The sequence below is a fragment of the Talpa europaea genome, assembly GCF_964194135.1.
Source record: "Talpa europaea genome assembly, chromosome: 16".
NCBI lineage: Eukaryota > Metazoa > Chordata > Mammalia > Eulipotyphla > Talpidae > Talpa > Talpa europaea.
This window is the reverse complement of record NC_140084.1, coordinates 7,879,590-7,900,181: the sequence shown is the minus strand read 5'-3', so window position 1 is coordinate 7,900,181 and position 20,592 is coordinate 7,879,590. Positions and strand designations below refer to the sequence as shown.

General features: G+C 39.2%; 1 protein-coding gene across 1 annotated transcript in view; it reads right to left on the bottom strand.

Annotated features, from left to right (window-relative positions):
* Positions 1–20,592, bottom strand: part of SNTB2 (syntrophin beta 2) — a gene marked incomplete at both ends in the record, with an annotated part of 94,406 nt that overhangs the window by 27,960 nt on the left and 45,854 nt on the right. Inside the window, 2 exons of the mRNA XM_084257629.1 lie at positions 3,615–3,825; positions 14,648–14,861. Of these exons, the coding sequence (XP_084113755.1) occupies positions 3,615–3,825; positions 14,648–14,861 (425 nt within the window). The remainder of the gene's footprint in view (positions 1–3,614; positions 3,826–14,647; positions 14,862–20,592) is intronic.

Sequence of the window (20,592 nt, the reverse complement as noted above, 5' to 3'; positions counted from 1 at the left end):
CAACACCTCTGGCCTGTACCCCAGTTCTTGGATGCATAAATAAATAAATCTTTAAAAAACAAAAACAAAATATGTCTACAAATTCTTAACTACTTTTCCCTTTAAAAGGTAAGAGTCCCTGGTGTAGTCTGGACTTAAGAGTAACTGATTTTTTTTTTTAAAGGAATCTTATTTTTTTTTTTTTAAGATTTACTTATTTATTTATACAAGCACTGGGTACAGTAAGAAGCGCAGGAGGGTGAGAGGATTCACCAGAGCCAGAACAGGGAACAGAACAGGAAGAAGGACCGAAGTACACTGCTGAGGGGAGCAGCGGGCAGCAGGAGAAGTCTGCGCACCATGTGGGACCCTTGCCTGCGGCCGGCCGGCGATCGCAGCTTTGCAGCCCAGCGCTCAACCGCTGCGCCACCAGGGGAGGCCCAAGAGTAACTGACTTCTAATGAAAACATGAAGTAGAAGAATTTAGGTCATAAAAGGCACTGTGGCTTCTGTCTTGTCCTGTGATCACAACGCACCGGAGAAACCAGTAATCATGTCGTGAAGACAAGCAGCCCTGTTCAAAAGGCCTGTACGACAAGGAATGGAGGACTTGAGCCAACAGCCAGGTTTATGAACCTTATTGGAAGTGGAACCACCAACCAACCAGGCCTCAGATGACTGTAACCTTGGCTGACAGCTGGACTGGAAGTTCATGGGGAATGCTGGACCAGAATAACCAGCAAATCACAATCAGACTCCTGATCCTTAGAAAATGTGTCAGGTAAAAGTTATTTTAAGTCATTAAGTCTTAAGGTAATTTGTTATACAGTGATAAATAACTAATACATCCTTTAATCTAAGAATCTGTGGACTTTTAGAAACATCTTCTAGTCTCTAATTCTCACTATCCCAACTTAAACACTGGTGTAAATTTTTGGATAAACACCTTTCTAATCTAAGTTTTACTACTGACTAAGAAACAAATATATTCAGATAATGTGGGTTCCCCTGTTATCAGATCTATCTGAACTTGAGAACCAAAGAGTATGACCAACATATGTGTGAAAGAACAGACTACAAAGTTTAAAGTTTCATTTGTAGGGCCTCCCCTGGTGGCGCAGGCAGTTGAGCGCCGCGCTGTGAAGCTATGCGCAGCCTCTGCAGTGCCGATTTGATCCCGACAGGCGAGGGTCCCACTTGGTATGGCAGACCTCTCCTGTCGCACCCACTGTTCCCCTCAGCAGTGTATTTCGTCAGTCTGCCTGTTCTGCTCCCCACTCTGTCTCTAGTGAGTTCTCTCACCTTCCCACGCATCTGGCCTGTACCCCTGTTCTTGTATAAATAAATAAATAAATCTTAAAAAAAACAAAAACAAAAAGAGTACTTTCAAAAGAAAAAAAATAGTTTCATTTGTAAAGGCAAAGTATGGGGGGAGGGGCTGGTAATTTACCTGATCCCACAATAGAAAATGATACTGTTGTTTAAAAAAAGAATACTCTGGGGCCTCCCCTGGTGGCACAGTGGTTGAGCGCTGGGCTGCAGAGCTGCCCGCAGCCTCTGCAGCGCTGTTTCAATCCCTGGCCGCCGGCGAGGGTCCCACATGGTGCGACAGACCTCTCCTGCCACACCCGCTGCTCCCCTCAGCAGTGTATTTCATCAGTCTGCCTGTTCTGTTCCCCTCTCTGGCTCTGGTGAATTCCTTCACCCTCCATGCCTCTGACTATACCCAGTGCTTGTATAAATAAATAAATAAATCTTTAAAAATAAAATACTCTGTGCATTGATATGGAATGACATTTAGGACAAAATATTTAATAGCAAGGAAGAACAAAGTGCACAAAATGTGGTCTCTTCTTTTATGAAAGAAAAAAGAATATTTGTTCATATTTGCCTTCTTTGGATAAAGAAACTCAGAATATTTACTAGGAAGGGGAAAAAAGTGACTACCTCTCTGGGAAAAGGGGATAGAAATTAGGAACCTAGGGGAAAGGAAGGAGAGTAAGATCTTCCCACATTAATTTTTTTTTTAAAGATTTACTTATTTATTTATATAAGCACTGGGTACAGTCAGAAGCGCGGGAGGGTGAGAGAATTCACCAGAGCCAGAGCGGGGAGCAGAACAGGCAGAAGGACCGAAGCACACTGCTGAGGGGAGCAGCGGGTGGCAGGAGAGGTCTGCGCGCCATGTGGGACCCTCCTCTGGTGGCCGGGGAACAGCCAGGGATCGAACAGGCGCTGCAGAGGCTGTGGGTACCTTCGCAACCCAGGGCTCAACCGCTGCACCACCAGGGAGGCCCTTCCCACATTAATTTTTAATTCTGACTTTTTAACCATGTGAATGCATTAGTTTTTTAAAATCATGGTTTCTGACAATGTTGAAGGTATAGAACAATTATCATTCAAGGAAGTTTTTTAGTTGTGTATAAAAATACAGAAGCAATGATAAACATAACTAACATACTAGAACTTTCAAGCTCCTAAGTAGTTATATTATGATTTTCATTAGTATCTTTTCTACTTAGTCATTCTCACGATGCTTCACAGAAATGACTACAGAGATAATTGTGTGTTCCTATTTACTATAACGACTACTTGAAATTTTTATACGATTTCATAGCTGAAATAATATAGGTCAGTGAAGTCCAAAATTGATCCTTAACACACCACCCTGGGGAGCTTCCAAACAAGATTGCCAGACTCCACCACAGAGCTCAGCTGGGAAGAAATAAGGGGGCCAGATCTGGGAAACTGCATTTAACAAAACAAATAAAACTCCTGCACCAATGGTGATGCAACCCCTGCCCCCTTGCACACACATGAGGAAACTAGAGTTCAAATTGATGAAGGAATTTTTAAAGATATGAAACCAGTGAAAAACAGAAGTGGCACTGGAACTGTCATCTCTTAACTCCTAATCCAGTCTTTGTTTTTTTCCACTCCCTCTAGCCCTGCTGACAGTGAAGGACCAGAAAGGAAAAGGATGTCATCCAAAATCCATTTATGTTTTCTTTTTTCTCTTCTCCTTGATTTTCAGTTGTGGAAGACAACTGTCTATTTCTCTAAGGGGTAATATAATTATTTTGCATATTTTATACTTTTCCCAAAATAGGAGAGTGAATTATAGTTGGTTGCTCCTGAAACTCTCAGTAGACTAGCACAAGGTTGGGAAACCACAACCTGCGTGCCAAATTCAAGCAGGTACCTGTTTTTGTAAATAAAGTTTCACTGAAACATAGCTATACCTATTCATTTTCATATTGTCTTTAACTGTTTTCTTACTTCAGTAGCAGACTCAAGTAGTTGTGACATTATCTTACCCTTTGCATAAAAGGTCTGCTGATACTGGTTTAAAATCATGAACATTATCCTCTGTCATTAAGGACAGATGGCAATAGGAACTACTTTTTAGTTATGTTGTGATGCTGATTATCAAGACAGTCAACTGTTCTTGTGGAGGTGATAATTAGCAGCAAATAGCTAAATGATATGGAGAAACAAAAGACTTAGCAACAAAGACCTGCAAGTAGATATGCAGGACCTGAGTGCATGATAACATTACAGCTGTGTATGAAATTGCGGAGCAATCCTGACTCTGAACGGCAGCTAGTAAGACCTTGCCCTGCCTCCCAGCTTACCTGTTCTGCCAGCCAGGCAATGTGCTTGACCTCCTTGCTGCCTCCTGCTGTACTGGTTGCACCAAGCATGGCATTAAGTTCAGCCAACACCTGTGGGAGGAGAGCCATTATGTTGGTGTGGATAGCTACGAACCAGGAGTGTGCTGTGGCTGTGTCCTTGCAGCGTAGAATCAGTGTGTTCCTGCTATCAGGAGAATGTAGTTCTATCAATCTGTGTGGAAAAAAAGACAAAAAAAAAAAGTGAGCTAGATCAGAAGTCATCAAAATGGTCAGGGTTTAACATACAAAACTGCAAATCTATTTTAATTTTACATTCTAGAATAGAGAAAATTTCTCTTATTTCCTCTGGGTCTAATTCCAAAGCAGACCACATATGGAAAGACAATCATCAGACAAACTCCTGGGTCTCTTGTTTCAGTGTGCTAATGTGATGACTATGATGAGGGAACCTATTATATAGTCCTTAGTAGACAACTTCACTTTGCCTTAATTTCTATGTCAAAAAAAGAAAAGCAAGCTTGTTGAATCCCACAGGCACAATGCAAAGAAGGAACTGAATTCTTTTTTAAATACTTTGGAAATTTTACTATAAGGTATTACTGGGTAAATAAAACCTAGTGCCAAATAGTGAACTGAAATTTCCAGTGTGTGAAATAATGAAAAGAGAAATTAGCAGAATATGGATTTTTATGAAAATTTGGAACTACCTGTTAGTGTCTGAATAATAGATGATTAAACCATCCACTGAGATATAGCACAAAAATAGGTAAGAGGTCTTTGAAGATCTGACTGTTATTTGTTGATGTTCCACTGAGAATAATCTAAACTTCAAATGTAATCTGCAGGTATTGCCAAGACAATGTTTTAAAAATTTTTTAAAAGATTTATTTATTTATGCATACAAGAACTGGGGTATAGGCCAGAAGTGTAGGGGGTGAGAGGATTCACCAGAGACAGAGTAGGGAACAGAACAGGCAGATTGACTGAAATACACTGCTGAGGGGAGCAGCGGCTGAGTCAGGAGAGGTCTGCTGCACCATGTGGGTAGCTCCCTGGCTGGGGATCAAACTCCTGCTGCAGTGGCTGCAGGTAGCTTCACAGGTTGCATCTTAACCCATTGCGCCACCAGGGAGTGCCCCCCCCCCAATTTTTTTTAAAGTACATTGAATAAATCCTTTATCAATTTACTGGATAGTGCTTGGACAAACTTTTTGCCAAATATAAAAACCAAATAAATGATTAACATATACATAATGCTGTGGTCTAAAAGTAAATATATAGATCCTTCAAAAATAAAGAAAAAGCTCTTTAGAGAGTTTTTTCATGGTAGATTAGAAACTGACAATCTGCAACTGACAGGGAGAGAACTTTTTTCCTTTTATCTTTCTGAAGACAGTTTTTGCTGTCACCACCTGTCAATAAGAATTTATAACTCTTGCTTTTATAATTTCTTTTATATGAAAAAACCATTTTAATGTACACTAACATTTTCCCCTTGAAATCTGAGTTCCTCTCTTTTGCCACATTTCTAAAATCTTTCAATTCCAATTATTTTAATTTGCCATATTTAACATGCCAAGTATTTATTTTCAGTTGAACTCTTAACAATCTATCCTTCCTTAAATATTTATTGCACACCAACAGTATGCCAGATACTGTATGGATGCATTTGGTCCATAATAGGGGAGACAGAAGATGAACAATTAACGTATACAAACTACAGGTGACAAAGAGTCCTTTTATAAAGGACAGTGATGACCATCAAGAAGTTCTTGTCTAAAAAAGGGACTCCCAAGATGGTAGTGGCAAAGCAGGGCTGCAACGGAGGCCTCTGCAGTTCCAAGACACACTTACCCACATGCTAAGTTCTTTTGTTAAAATAGTCAAAATAACCCAAATTCATACTTGAAAGTACATGATTAGTTACAGGTGAATCTTTTTGTAGCAAGTCATAAGCTATTTGCTTTTCAGTTACAGTTCTGATTAATTTTTTAATTTGATTTCCTATCCTATAATTAAATACTGAAAAGTACCTTGGAACCAAAATTTAGGGAATTTTGAAAAGGAGGTGAATTCTGGAAATATTAATTGGTAAGCAACATAAAACCACTGAGAATTCTCAAGGAGGGAACAGTAAGATCAAAACAATGAATAAAAAATAACAGTGAGTTAGTTGTATACCATGTTCATGGTATCATTATTCACAATAGTTATAAAAGTACAGGGAACCCCAATGAACATTGACAGATGAATGGATAAACAAAATGTGGCCTGTTCATACAATGGAATATTATTCAATATTAAAAAGGAAGGAAATTCTGACACATGATACAGCATGGATGAACCTTAAGGATATTATGTGAAATAAGCCAGTCACAACAGGCCAAGTATTGTATGATCCCACTTAAAATTTTATACAGTAGTTAAACTCAGAAACAGAAAGTAGAATGCTAGTTGTCAAGGGTTGAGAGGAAGAGAAGATGGGGAAGTGTTGTGTTGTGGGTATAGGGTTCAGTTTTGCAAGATGAAAAAGTTGTGGAGATTAGTTGTACAACAATATAAATATAATTTCATACAACTCAACTGTACAGTTAAAAATGGGTAAGATGGTAACTTTCATGTTATGTGCATTTTGCACAATTAAAAGAAATTTTAAAATAAGTATATTTTAAAACAATCTTATGGTGGAATGTGAGATGGATTACAATAGAGAGAAAAACAGTCTGGGGAGATTTAATCAGATCCAAGAAGGATGTGACTACTCAGAGCTCATCAGTAGGACAGACTTCTAGACATGAGGAGCTCCTCCACACTAAAATCCCAGCAAAGGTAGAAAGAGATCTTTAATAAATAGTTTAACATTCATATTGACCTTTATTTAGGTCTCCATGTTCTTTTGTTATGGATTTTAATGTTATTTTTTACGATAGCAGTTATTGCTTTCAAGGCTCTTAAACATTTGTTAGCTAAAAAAATTATATTCTCTAGATGAAAAATAGCTCTAAAACAATACATTACATAACAATAAAATACCACATCAAATAGAATGATCTCTATTATAATGCTTTTGAGAATAGATTATAATGACTATTCAGAGAAACTGCTCAAATAGTCATTAAAGAACCTAAGCTTATTTTAGAGTGGATTTACTTAATGATAGTAATTATCAATAAAATGCATTGCTAGATTATTAGATAATGTATGAATGCAAACCAAAATAAGTTACTTTATATTTTCTTTATTAGTACTAGTTAATATTAAATTCTTAAAAAGCATTTTTCTAAATCTTTATATAAAAACAGGTTTAAGAGGATTTATTTTTAAAGATTTATTTATTTATGACATACAAGAGTTGGGGTACAGGCCAGAGGTACAGGGGGGTGAGAGGATTCACCAGAGACAGTGGGGAGCAGAACATCCAGATTGACTGAATACGCTGCTGAGGGGATCAGCTGGGTGAGACAGGAGAAGTCTGCTGTGCCATATGGGTATCTCCAGGCCAGGGATGGAAATTGTGCTGAAGAGGCTGCGGACAGCTTCATAGTACTGTGCTTAACCCCTTGTGCCACCAGGGAGGCCAACGAGGATTTTAATATAAAAAAATTAATAGGCTTTTGTTTATTAGCAGCATTGGCTTTACAGAAAGAAAAAATGACTAAAAAGTAGAGAGCTGCCAAATGCCTTTCCCTCCATAACATCCTGTTATTAACATTGTGTATGAGTGTGCCTCACAGTTGATAAGCCATTATTGATACATTATTATTTACAAAAGTTCACAGTTTACATTATGATTCACTCTTTATGTTGTATATTCTGAGCTTTGATAAATGTATAATGACTACACATGCCATTACAGAACTATTTTGCTAGTCTAAAAATTCCCTGTGCTTGACCTATTGATTGCTTCATCACTAACCCTCTCTCCCTTCACACTACTGCAAACTCCTGGCTGAGCTTTTAAGTGTCTCCAGGGAGCTAAACAGTATGTGGCATTTTCAGATTGGCTTCTTTCACTCTGGAATATGCACTTAAGGTTCCTCCAATGTCTTTTCATGGCTTGATAGCTTATTTCTTTTTTTTTTTTTAAAGATTTATTTATTCATGCATACAAGAACTGGGGTACAGACCAAATGCGCAGGAGGGTAAGAGAATTCACCAGAGACAGAGCGGGGAGCTCTGATTTACTGAAATACACTGCTGATGGGAGCAGCAGGCGAGACAGGAGAGGTCTGCCACGCCATGTGGGATTCTCGCTGGCTAGTCGGGATCAAACCCGTGCTGCAGAGGCTGCGGACAGCTTCACAACGCTGTGCTCAACCGCCTGGGCCACCAGGGGAGGTCCGATAGCTCATTTCTTTTGAGCGTGAAGTATTATTCCATTGTCTGGAAGTACCACAGTTTGCTTATCTATTCACCATATACTACAAGAATTCTTGGTTGCTTCCAAGTTTTGGCCATTATAAAGATAGCTGTTGGAAACATCTGTATGTAGGTTTTCGTGTAGACAGGTTTTCAATTCCTTTGGGTAAATATCAAGAGGCACAACTGTTGGGTCATATGGTAAGACTATGTTTAGCTTTGTAAGAAGCTGCTAAACTGTCTTCCAAAGTGGCTATTCCATTTTGCATTCATTCTCATCAGCAATGAATAAGAGTTCCTGTTGCTTCACATCCTCGCAAACACCTGATGATGTCAGTGCTTCTAATTTTGGCTGTTCTGACAGGCGTGTTGTGGTATCTCATTATTTTAATTTGTGATTCCCTAATGACATATGATGTTAAGCACCTTTCACATGCTTATTTGTCATCTGTATATCTTTTTTGGTGAGGTGTCTGTTCAGATCTGTTACCCAATTTTTAATTGGGCTGTTTTCTTATTGTTGAGATTTAAGAATTCTTTGTATATTTTGGTTACCTTTATCTGATATGCATTTTATAAAGATTTTTCTCCCAGTTTGTGGTTTATCATTCTCTTTACACTGTGTGTGATGACCAGTTTAATGTGTCTGGGATACCCAGGTAGTTGGTAAGACATGATTTCTGGATGTGTCTGGGAGGTGTTTCCAGAAGAGATTAGCATTAGCAGACTGCCTACAGAAGCATGTCCTCATGAATTCAGTCGGGCGTCATGCAATCCACTCAGGGCATGAATAGGAAACAAAAACAAAGATGAATTTACACTCTGAATTTTAACATCTATCTTTCCTGTTCTCAAACACTGGCATTCCTGGTTTTTGGGCCTTTAAACCGGGACCAAATTATAGCGCTGGCTTTCCTAGTTCTCCAGTTTGCAGCCTGGCTTCCCCTTAGCCAGTTCCTTTAATAAATCTCTTTCTCTATTCATCTATCCATCCATCCTATTGGTTCTATTTCTCTGGAAATTGAAACCCTAAGTGTCTTTTATTAAGCAGAAGGTTTTAATTTTAATGACATCAATTTATCAATTTTTTTCTTGCATGTATTGTGCTTTTGATGTTGTAACTAAGGACTCACAACCAAACTTAAAAGATTTTTTAAAAAGCATAATTCTACAAACCCAAGGAGAACAGGAAAGGAGTGTCTACAACAAAATTTTGGAAGCTAGCAGGCAGACAAAGGAATTAAATGACTTAGCAGACCTAAGAAAAATGGGAAGAATCAAATCTCAGCCAACCCATATTGCAAAACCTTAAAGGCTGGAGAGTTGGAGGCACCAGTTACCTCTGGAAGTGAGAGTAAAGCACTCAGCTAAAACAAAGAAACTCAAAGTCTACTTCCCTTTCTCCACATGCAGTGGCTAGTGACTGCTCTACCCACCCTGTCCCAGCAAAAATTCATATCTCCCCTCATCCCATCAAACTGGGTAGAAGAGCCAGTGATGTCCTTATTTCAGACCTTACATATTAGGCTGATCATTTTTCAGTGTCAATTTACTTCATGTGGCTGCTTTGGCACTGTAACCAGCTTTAACATCCTTTAAACACATGCTAAAAAATTCAGTAACAAAAACCATGAAGAGAAAATGTCTTTACTCCTCCTATTGACCTACTTAGCACTAAAGATAGGTATCAGTTCTCGGGGCACAAAACATTCACTTTTGAAAAAACCTTTACACCTCATACTGTTCCTGGAACAGTCTCTTAGGCACATTTCTTTTGGCAGTCTAGACTCTGAAAATCCTGATGCCACAGATTATGGTTATTAATAGCTGCCACAATGGAAGATGAGTCTGTTATAAAGTAAAACTCAGCCTGATTACACAGGAGAAGGTACAGGGATCACTGGGTTTGAAGATGAAAATAGGCAGTAAATTAGTTCCCAGGGCAAGATCACCAAGTGTTCATGAAAAGAAAAGTTTCACAGTGTTTCTTAACAGGGGGATTGTGAAAATGAAAATTAAATTACATGAAACAGAAAAGAAACTCCAAAATAGGATTGATGGGCCTCCCTGGTGGTGCAGCGGTTGAGCGCTGGGCTGCGAAGCTACCTGCAGCCTCTGCAGCACCGGTTCGATCCCCGGCCTCCGGGCGAGGGTCCCACATGGCGCGCAGACCTCTCCTGCAGTGCCCACTGCTCCCCTCAGCAGTGTACTTTCGTCAGTCTGTCTGTTCTGCTCCCCCGCCCCCCCTCCCCCCAGCTCTGGTGAATTCTCTCACCCTCCCGAGCTTCTGACTGTACCCAGTGCTTGTATAAATAAATTAATTAATTAAAGAAAAAAAAATAGGATTGATGATTCTAAGATTGTAAAGAGCCTGCCTTTGAAGAAGCAGTCCCTGGAGAATGGAAAACAGGAAGAGAGTCTTCCTAAAGTCTACTGCTACTTTAAAAGAAAAATTCAAATAAAAATTTTGTTAATAAAAATATGAAGGCAATCTGCCTGAAATTGCTTGGGCTCACAAAAGAGAGCAGACAGCTCCATGTGAAGAGTTCTTGCCTCTAGTCAAACCACTGAGGATTTCCTGAGAAACGCAATTTCATTTTGATCAGATGAATCAAATCACTGTTTAGGTACACATGAGTGTTAGATTCTGGAAGTCTAGCCTACTTATTTCTTTTGCTTAGTAAAGTTTGACATTACTTATGTGTTTAATTTAGTACTAATCACATCATTTTATATGCTATAAAGTCAAGTTCCCATTTACATGGAAACTAGCGAGACAATGACTAAGATAATGTGAATGAAGTCCAAAGAAAAGAGATTTATATTTCTGAAGAGCAGTGCTCTTTGTCCTTGCTAAACTCCACACTGTCCAAAATACTGTTTGTAGAGTGGGCTCATGTTCTCTCCCTGGACTGATTCATTATTTATTTAGTTTTCATTTTCCAGAATAAATAGCTTATGACTATCAGAATCATCTAGTGAGGTTTCGACAACTAAACGTGGGGAAGAATACAAACTTCCTCTCCCTCCTCATTCATTCTGATGGTTAGCATTTGTTTTTAGCTGTAGATAGTGAAACTAGATGAAAGTAGTATAACAGAAAAAAAGTGTGTTTTCCTCTAATGTGAAATAAGTTTTTAGTTTAGAAAGTGAAACCTTTACATACAAATGAAGGATGAACCACAAAGAAATTCTACTATATTACCACAGGAATACTTAGTATTAAAAAGTCTGACACTACCAATACTGGCAAGGACGTGGTACAAAAGAAACTCAGACACTGTTGACAGGAATATAAAATTGTACAACCACTATGGAAGGAAGCATGGAGGCTTTTAAAAAAATTTAAACATATACCCTTTGATCCAACAGTTGCACTCCTATGAGTTTACCTAAGAGAACTGAACAGGTATGCCCATAAAGTGTCATACAAAAATATTCACAGTACCTATGTTAATATTAGCTTTAAACTGGAAATAGCACAGGTGTCCCTCAATAGGAAAACGGATACAGAAACTCTGACATATTCATATAATACAACACTACTTGGCAATAACAAAGATACATGTAAGAAGAAGGATGAATCTCAAAAACCTAATGCTGAGTAATGGAATTCTATCACAAAACAGTATACATGATAGGATGACATATATGCGAAGTTTCAGAATAGTTAAAATTCACCTATGGTGAAGATTGGGACATAGCAGGAGAGGGAACTGACTGTGAAAGGGCACAACTAAACTTTCCAGGGTGATGGTAATGTTCTGTATTTTGATAGGTTTGGATTAGTAACTGTATGGATTTGTTACAATTTCTGACTTATGTATTTGATTCTATGCAAGTATTACTTAGAAACACTGAACTCTAGTTATTTAAATGCATTGCTTAAGTATTTAGAAGGAAGTGTATTGTTTGCAAATCACTTTGACATGCATCCAAAAAAAGACAGATGGGGCCTCCCTGGTGGTGTAGGCATTTGAGCACAGTGCTCTGAGGCTGTCCGCAGCCTCTGCAGTGCCCGTTCAATCCCTGCCGGCCGGGGAGATACCTACATGGTGCAGCAGACCTCTCCTGTCTCGCCCACTGCTCCCCTCAGCAGTGTATTTCAGTCAGTCTGCCTATTCTGTTCCCCATTCTGTCTCTGGTGAATCCTTTCACCCTCCCACACATCTGGCCTGAACCCCGGTTCTTGTATGCATGAATAAATAAATCTGAAAAAAAAAGAGACAGATGGAGCAATCTATGGTAAAGCAAGTATAGTAATATAGTAATGGTAGAACCTAAATGGTGAATATAAAATTCTTTTGAGTTTATTGTATGTTTGAAGATTTTCATAGTAAAATGTTAGGAAAAAATGAAGAATGCTGGGAAATCACCAGCCTGCTTAGGGTTTAAAACCAGACTCATATGTATTTTCCAAATTAGGAAACACCTAAAGAATACTTTTTGCTCAGAGTTTTACAAAAGATTATGTGGATGATTAACATTTTCAAAGGGAAAAAATGGTCGGTTACATAAAGCTGAAATTTGATAAATGTTTTGGGGACAGAGAGCATGATGAATCTTATTTTTGCTATTTTTTTTTTTTAAGATTTATTTTTTTTTATACAAGCACTGGGTACAGTCAGAAGCGCGGGAGGGTGAGAGAATTCACCAGAGCCAGAGCAGGAAACAGAACAGGCAGACTGACGATATACACTGCTGAGGGGAGCACCGGGCGGCAGGAGAGGTCTGTGCGCCATGTGGGACCCTCGCCGGCGGTTGGGGATCCAACCAGCGCTGCAGAGGCTGCTCAACCGCTGAGCAACCAGCTGCTCAACCAGCTCAACCACTGCGCCTCCAGGGGAGGCCCTTATTTTTGCTATTTCTATGTGAACTGTTTTTCTCCATGCCTTTTAAGTGTTTTGTTTTAATTTTTTTTTCTAAACAAAAAATATTTAATGGTGTAGCTGACATTGTAAAAGTCCCGAAAATGAGCTGAAAGTACTCCATTTTTACCCTAAGATTCCCTAACTTATAAGCAATTGATGTCTCATTGATTTCCTTTTCACATGTAGGGTACTTGTTCATAGAAGGGCCATGAGTCTCCCGCCCTTGTCACCAACCCAAATCCCTATTGGGTGTATTGTAAACAGAGAAGCCATTTCTTCCAGCCCCCTGCTCTGAGCACACCCCAGCATGCCTTTAAGTGTTGCAGCTGTTACCTGTCATGACATTTACTTTGACAAAGCTGAGATAAATTTTAGGATCAAACAGCTCCATGTGATTTCATGGATATTATCTTATTCATCCTTGAAGTAGTGAAGAAGATAATCAACATTTGTTGAGTATAGTTGAGCAGGTGTTATGCTGTCCATTTTACAGATAGAGAAAATAAGGAGGATAGAGAAACTAAGACTTATTTAAGGCAGCATCCATAATAATAGCACACCGAGAGCTTACTATGTGAATGTTACAATGATTCTCATAATAATCCTCATACAAGCTTTCATTTTATACAGGAGGAAACTGAGGCTTATGGAAAACAAGTAATTTGGCCAAAGCTTATCATCCTAACTTCTATCTTCTAACTCTCCTAAGTGAGGTCTAATTAATGAATGGTTCTGAACATATTGTTCTGCCAAGACACTGAGGATAGATGTCCACATTTCTGTGGGCATAACCAAAGTTATATATAATTCCATCAGCTACCTGTAATTCAACTGCTGGTTTTTGTTTTGTCTTTTTTTTTTTTTTTGGTCTAGAAAGCACATTGGAATGCAAGTATGATATTAAAAAAAACCCTTGAGGGCCTCCCTGGTAGTGCAAGGGGTTAAGCACAGCACTGTGAAGCTGCCCACAGCCTCTGCAGCATGAGTTCGATCCCCGGCGAGGGAGCTATCTACATGGCGCAGCAGACCTCTCCTGTCTCACCTGCTGCTCCCCTCAGCAGTGTATTTCAATCAGTCTGTGTGTTCTATTCCCCACTCTGTCTCTGGTGAATACTCTCCCCACCTCCACACCTCTGGCCTATATCCAAGTTCTTGTATGCATAAATAAATCTTTAAAAAAAAAAATAAAGATATGGGCCTCCCTAGTGGCACAGCGGTTGAGCACTGGGTTGCAAAGCTGCCTACAGCCTCTGCAGCACGGGTTCCATCCCTGGCTGCTCCCCGGCCTCCGGAGGAGGGTCCCACATGGCGCACAGACCTCTCCTGCCGCCTGCTGCTCCCCTCAGCAGTATACTTCGGTCCTTCTGCCTGCTCTGCTCCCCACTCTGGCTCTGGTGAATTCTCTCACCCTCCCATACTTCTGACTGTACCCAGTGCTTGTATAAATAAATAAATAAATCTAAAAAATAAATAAATAAATAAATAAATAAAAATAAGTATAAACTGAAGAGTAGAAGTCCTTTCTTTCCTCTACCCTCTAGTCTCATTGCACTCCCCAAAAGTAACCATCCTGAAAAATTTCTTGTGTGTCTGTCCAAACTTGTTCTATATATATACATGTACATATATGTGTATCCTATATGGGTCTTCAAAAATATTCTCTCATCTTAGACTGATACTTTCCTTTGTGTAACCTGGTCAACAGAGTCATTATATCACATAATAATATGCATAAGAAGTACTGCAGCATGTCCTAAATTTTGCAAAGACATAACTGTATTGTTCTCCTTAGGTACAGCTCACCTGTTTTCCAGATCCGGCATGCTTAGGTTTCTAGCAGCAAAACACATTTTGAGAGGGATGACCTTCCTGTCCTTGGTGCTATTCTGGTGTTTTGGAGAACCAGAGTCTTCACTGCCACTAAAGCTTGGTGACTGGGGAGCTGCACCTTCCCATGGCAGATCTGATACTAATGATGGCTTCTTGATATATGGAGTGACTTCTCGGATGAACTTGACTACGAACAAAAATCAAAGAAGGTGGTTAGTATTTTTACTCCTAATGAAAAATGACAACAGAGTATATACTTACATGCAATATCTAGTTGAAATGAAAAAAAAAAAAAGCCATAAGCTAAAGAGTCAGCACCAAGAAGTTTAGGACAGGAGAGTCCTTTAAGGCGCATAGTCAAAATGAAGTTACCAGTTTCACAATTCTAAAAATGTTAACTTCTGAGCCTTTGCATGTATTGTTTCTACTGCTTAAGATTCCTTTTTCCCTTTGTCTAGACAACTCTACTTAAAATTCACCCCCTCAGCTGCTTTTTCTGTCCGCTGTCTCTGTGGCATTACTATTACACCTCTGAATAACCTCAGCACCCTAAGGCTATAATTCTTTGTAAAATTCTCTTCCTCTGCTGGCTGTGAGTTCTCTGAGAATAGGGATTATGATTTATTTAGTCTTGGTATTCAACACCTAGAACAGTAGTCAGTACTTTTGAATTAATGAGTGAAGGAACAAATGAATAATTAAATACTTGAAAATCTCAGCAGTTGGCCAGTCATGAATGACAGTGATACTAAAGATAGATTCACTACCTCCTGAACAGTACCATCTTGCTTTAGATGACTCTTAACACTTAGAACTGAAATTTCCATTGACTGGTTTGCTATTTACTGATGCTCCACAGAACAAACTTTTCTCTTCCACATGAGAATCCTTCAAATATCTGAAGAGCTATGTGAATTTAGCTGACTGTCCTGAGGACCTCATCTATAAAATGGGAGTAACAAACTAAACAAGTAAAAATTCTATGGATATACAAAACACTGGATAAATAGTAGGTGCTTTTCTCCCTGCCCCCATCCTGCAAGTTAGAAAGTTAGTGAAGTTAAAATTTTTTTAATAGTAATCACTAGAAGAGGTAAATTTAATTCCTTAGGAGCTATTACACAAGAGCTGATACAATTAAGTGTATTCTAGAAAACATAATAATGTTAACACAGGCATTTAGATATAGTTTGCACATTTGTATGTATGTGTGTGCTTTCCATGCATAGTTATAATTTGTATATTTCTAGGTGGAGACAGTAAAAGCTAACTGCCTCAGGTCACCAAGAATTTTTCATACCAGAAAAATGAACAGGGTGTAGCCAGTATGTCCCATGAATGGCTGACTCAGGCATTGCAATACATTCTTTAGCTTTGAGCTTCCAAGAAAGGATTACAACACATGAACTGTGGCTGAAATTTCTGTTGTTTCTAATTTACTGCCAATGGCAGAGACTAGTTTTTTTTTTTTTTTTTTTTAATAGAGGCATGCTTTATTTGTTTGTTTGCTGGTTTGTTTGTTTGTTTTGTTTATACATGCACTGGGTACAGTCAGAAGCGCGGGTGGGTGAGAGAATTCACCAGAGCCAGAGCGGGGAACAGAGCAGGCAGAAGGACCGAAGTACACTGCTGAGGGGAGCAGCGGGCGGCAGGAGAGGTCTGCGCGCCATGTGGGACCCTCCTCCTGTGGCCGGGGAGCAGCCGGGGATCGAAGTGGCGCCACAGAGGCCGCGCGCAGTTTCGCAACCCAGCGCTCAACCGCTGCGCCACCAGGGAGGCCCGGCAGAGACTAGTTTTTTCACATTTAAGGCAGTGTACCAACTACTGGGCTACCAACTTGCGGAAATACTAGACACTGTAAATGACTACTCTTGAATGTTATAGTGATTAGAAGAGAGCCGTTATGATTTACTCAGTTCATTTATTCAGTCACACAGGGCGATCACAGAACTGACTACTGCACACATATTCAAACGAAATGGACACACACGTACAACCTATTGCATAGTCTTCTTAAAAGCAATGATTTTACTTGAGTTGATAACAATGCCATCCGTATCCACATCTAATTAGTCATCCATAATGGCTAAAGAAGTGAGAATACAGATCTTTCTAATTTACCTAAGATTTGGGGAAGGCAGGAAATTAACAACAACATTTTGTTTTAGTCCCAAACGTAGACCTCCCCAGTTGCCACAATGATTTAACCTGGCGACACCTCGCCTCCACATGGCCTTCTGGTCAATTCAGAATCATGATACATTTAAAACTGTTTCATTTTCTCTAACAGTTAAAGATCATCCTCAAAATATTTAATTAAACAATGATGTTTGTAGTGTTTTAGGTATTTAGATGATAAAGTTAATTTTCTTATTTCCATGCATGATTACTCTTACTGAAAATGAAGGGGGCATCCACCCCCCCCCCCCACATCCCAGAAGCATCGCTATAACCCCTTCTCTTCAGAGTGACGAAAGCATACACATGTACTATATACAACCTGGAAAAAACTTAAGACATGAAGAAAACTTATTTGGAAACTTGGCTCAAATTTTAAATATGGAACCACCTTAAACTGCAATCTTGTTGAACCTTCAAAAACTATAATGCACTGGCTGGGATCCAAGATCCAAGTGATCCTTACTGAATTTAATAATCTGATGAGTAGAGTTACAGGAGTAACAAGGTATATGGCTGTACTGGTTTGGGACATTAGGCAACATCTGATTTTAAATTGAATGTTATTTGTATGGCTTTTGAAAGCCTGCCCAAAAAAATACATCATAGTGCAGACATGGCCTATGGTTGTAAATGTAAGTTATTTCAGTCAATCGATCACCTTGCTTTAAAAACATTAATATCTCACATCTCACCCCTGTTATGTCCTTTACCATGAGTTTGAGTGTAACTAAATGGGTCAGGCAATGTAGGGAGAATGGTGCCATTAATTCCCCTGCTTTTGCAAGCAAGTTTGTTTCTGGGGTATCCTTGTGGTGGAATAGCTGGCTTTTCATTTTGCTTACAAATGAGTTATGTTGGCATCTGTTATTCTCCCAAGAGGTTTCTCTTCAACCTTATCCAAATCTCCTCCTCAAAATCAGGAGTCTGACAGATGGCCACTAAAAACATTAGTAGGGAATTACTTTACCTTCAGTAAAAAGTCTCTTTTACATTATAAACTTGCAAGTGTCTTTCAGTTCAAGACTCCTGCCATTTGGGGTTTGAATAGCTTGCACAGCCTAGGATTTGGTGATGTAAATCTTGAAACATGTTCAGAGTGACTATGGCTTCAATATTCTTTTCTATTTCAAAGTAACATGGCATATTCACTAATGTACTGGGCTCCCATTATGTGCTAGGAACTGTTTTTAGAAACTTAGAATAGTACCAGTAAACAAAACATGTTTTAAAAAAGATAAATGCTACTAAAAAGTTATATTCCAGAGAAACAAAAGCTTATGTTCACAAAAGCCTATACACAAATGGTTTTAACATCTCTATTCATAAGTGCCAAAGCTGGAAACAACCCAAATTTCCTTTACTGGATGAATGGATAAATTGAGGTACAGTTATAGAATAGACTACTACTCAGCAATATAAAGGAATGAACTATTGATATACTCAGCAAGTTGGATGAATTTCAAGAGCTTGCTGAGTTAAAAATGGCAGGATCCGATTATAAAGGGAATAGTGTATGATGAATAGAGTAGTGGCTGCCAGGAGTAGGGAGGGTACAATTATAATGGGATAACATGACCATTTTTTTGAGTATAGAGTGTTCCACATCCTGATTTGTAATGATAGTCACAAGAATTTATATGTATTAAAATTCACAGAACTATGATCCCTAAAAAGTGTAATTTAAAATAAAAAATAAATTATATGCTATATTAGTAGAGTGAAAGAGGACAGAAGCAGGAAGACCAGGCAGAAGCTATTAGAGGTGAGAGATTATGGCAGTTGGTCAGAATGGTGGTGGTGAGAAGTAGTCAGATTGTCTGCTAAGGGTGGACCTAGTCAGATGTCCTGACAGATTGGATAAGGGAGATGAGGGGGAAAAGAGGATCAAGGTTGATTCTGAGATTTTCATCTTGAACAACTAGGAGACAGAGTTGCTATTAACAGGTTCAGGAGACTGGATCAGTAAGTTGAGATATATATTAATCAAGACTACTGAGCAGCCAGATATATGAGTCTACAGGAGACAAGTCTGGGATGGAGCTATAAATTTGGGACCTATTGACATGTGGCTGATATTTAAAACTACAAAACTAGATAGATAAGATCACTGTATCAGTCAAGGTGTGCAAGAAACAGGTACAAGGTTAGTAAAGGGACGGGGAAACCAAAAGGTAAAATAGAGTGATTTCCTGTTTCCACACCTAGGTCTGAAGGGATTGAGAGGAAGAGAGAGAAGAATCAGAAGAGGAGAATCGCATAGAGGACTGATTTGAGAGGAGCAGTGACCTGCTCCAATTCAGACAGACTTCAGCTACCCTGCAGACTGGGAGCCATGGAAAGAAGTGTTCCAACCTTCTCACCTCCCTTTTCCTTCCAGTATTCTAGTGGAGCTTGACCTTAGCCAAACTCAACAAAAGCCCAAGGGCAAAGAGGCTTGTCCATGTCATCCATGCAGGTAGGCCTCCTGGGGCAGAAAGCAGGTAGCCAAGGAAGAGCGGTCCTAGAGAAGCAAACAGAAGACTTGCAGCACAATCATCAAGAAAGTGAGAGCAAATAAGGAAGCGACAAGCCACCGTCAAAGGGCTGGGGACAAAGAGAGGCACAGCAAGAGTCAGGAGCCCTGGGAAAGACAAACACGCCATATAAATTTTGACCTAAAATAGCACCAAGCTTACCCAAACCAAAAAAACCTTGCCTTGACCTTACTAACCTTGACTTCCTCTCTTCTACTCCTTGCTGTTTTGTTTCTCCTGTCTTTTTGCTCCTTAATCTCTCTGAATAAAAGCACATTCTGAAGCGTCATTAATGTTTTCTTAAAAACCCAATCCAAAAGTCCTTTCTCAATACTGATTGTATTTTTTTGTTCAGTAATACATTTTTATTATGGCAATGCTGGTGTATAATAGTACATAAATTTCAGGTGTACAGCATTACAATTTGACATCTAGATACTCGACATCGTGATTATCACCAAAAGTCTAGCTTCCATCTGTCACCTTGCAGTTGACCCCTTTTACTCATCCACATCCCCCTTCGCTCTGGTAACTTCCAATCTGTGCTCTGTATTTAATAGTTTGCTTTTGTTCTGATGTTCATTTGCTTTGTTTATTTTCCATATATAAGCAAAATCATATGGTAGTTGTCTTCCTTTTCTGACTTATTTTACTTAGCACAATTCTCTCAAGGTACAATTTCATCTTTTAGAGCTAAGTACAGCCCACTGTGTGTACACACACACACACACACACACACACACCCATGTCTTCTTTACCCAATTATCTGTCCATGGGCACTCAATCTTTTCTTTTGACCATTCCAACATCTGACAATGCACCGTGCCAACTGTTTTTTATTCCTCCTTTCTGGCTATTAATTTTCTAATGCCTTGTTTTCCTTCTATCCTGACAATGCAGTTATTTCTCCAAGCTCTGCTTTTAGCACTTTCACTTCATTCTCTAGTTCCTACCAACTTCCAATGCTAGAGCTCATAGATCTCTAGAACCAGTATCTCTTGTTGGCCCCAATTCCTTCTACTTGGGTTCTGTCTCAACCCATCAAACTCAGTATCTCCAAATGTAAACTAATCTTCATGTCTTTAATCTCCTTTATGCACTGTTTTAGTTATTAGCATTAGCATCAGCATCTTTCAAGGGACCCATTCTCTAAACCAGTAGTACAGTAAGTCTAGAATAAGGCCCAATAATCTATATTTTATTAAAGGCTACTTACATGGTAGA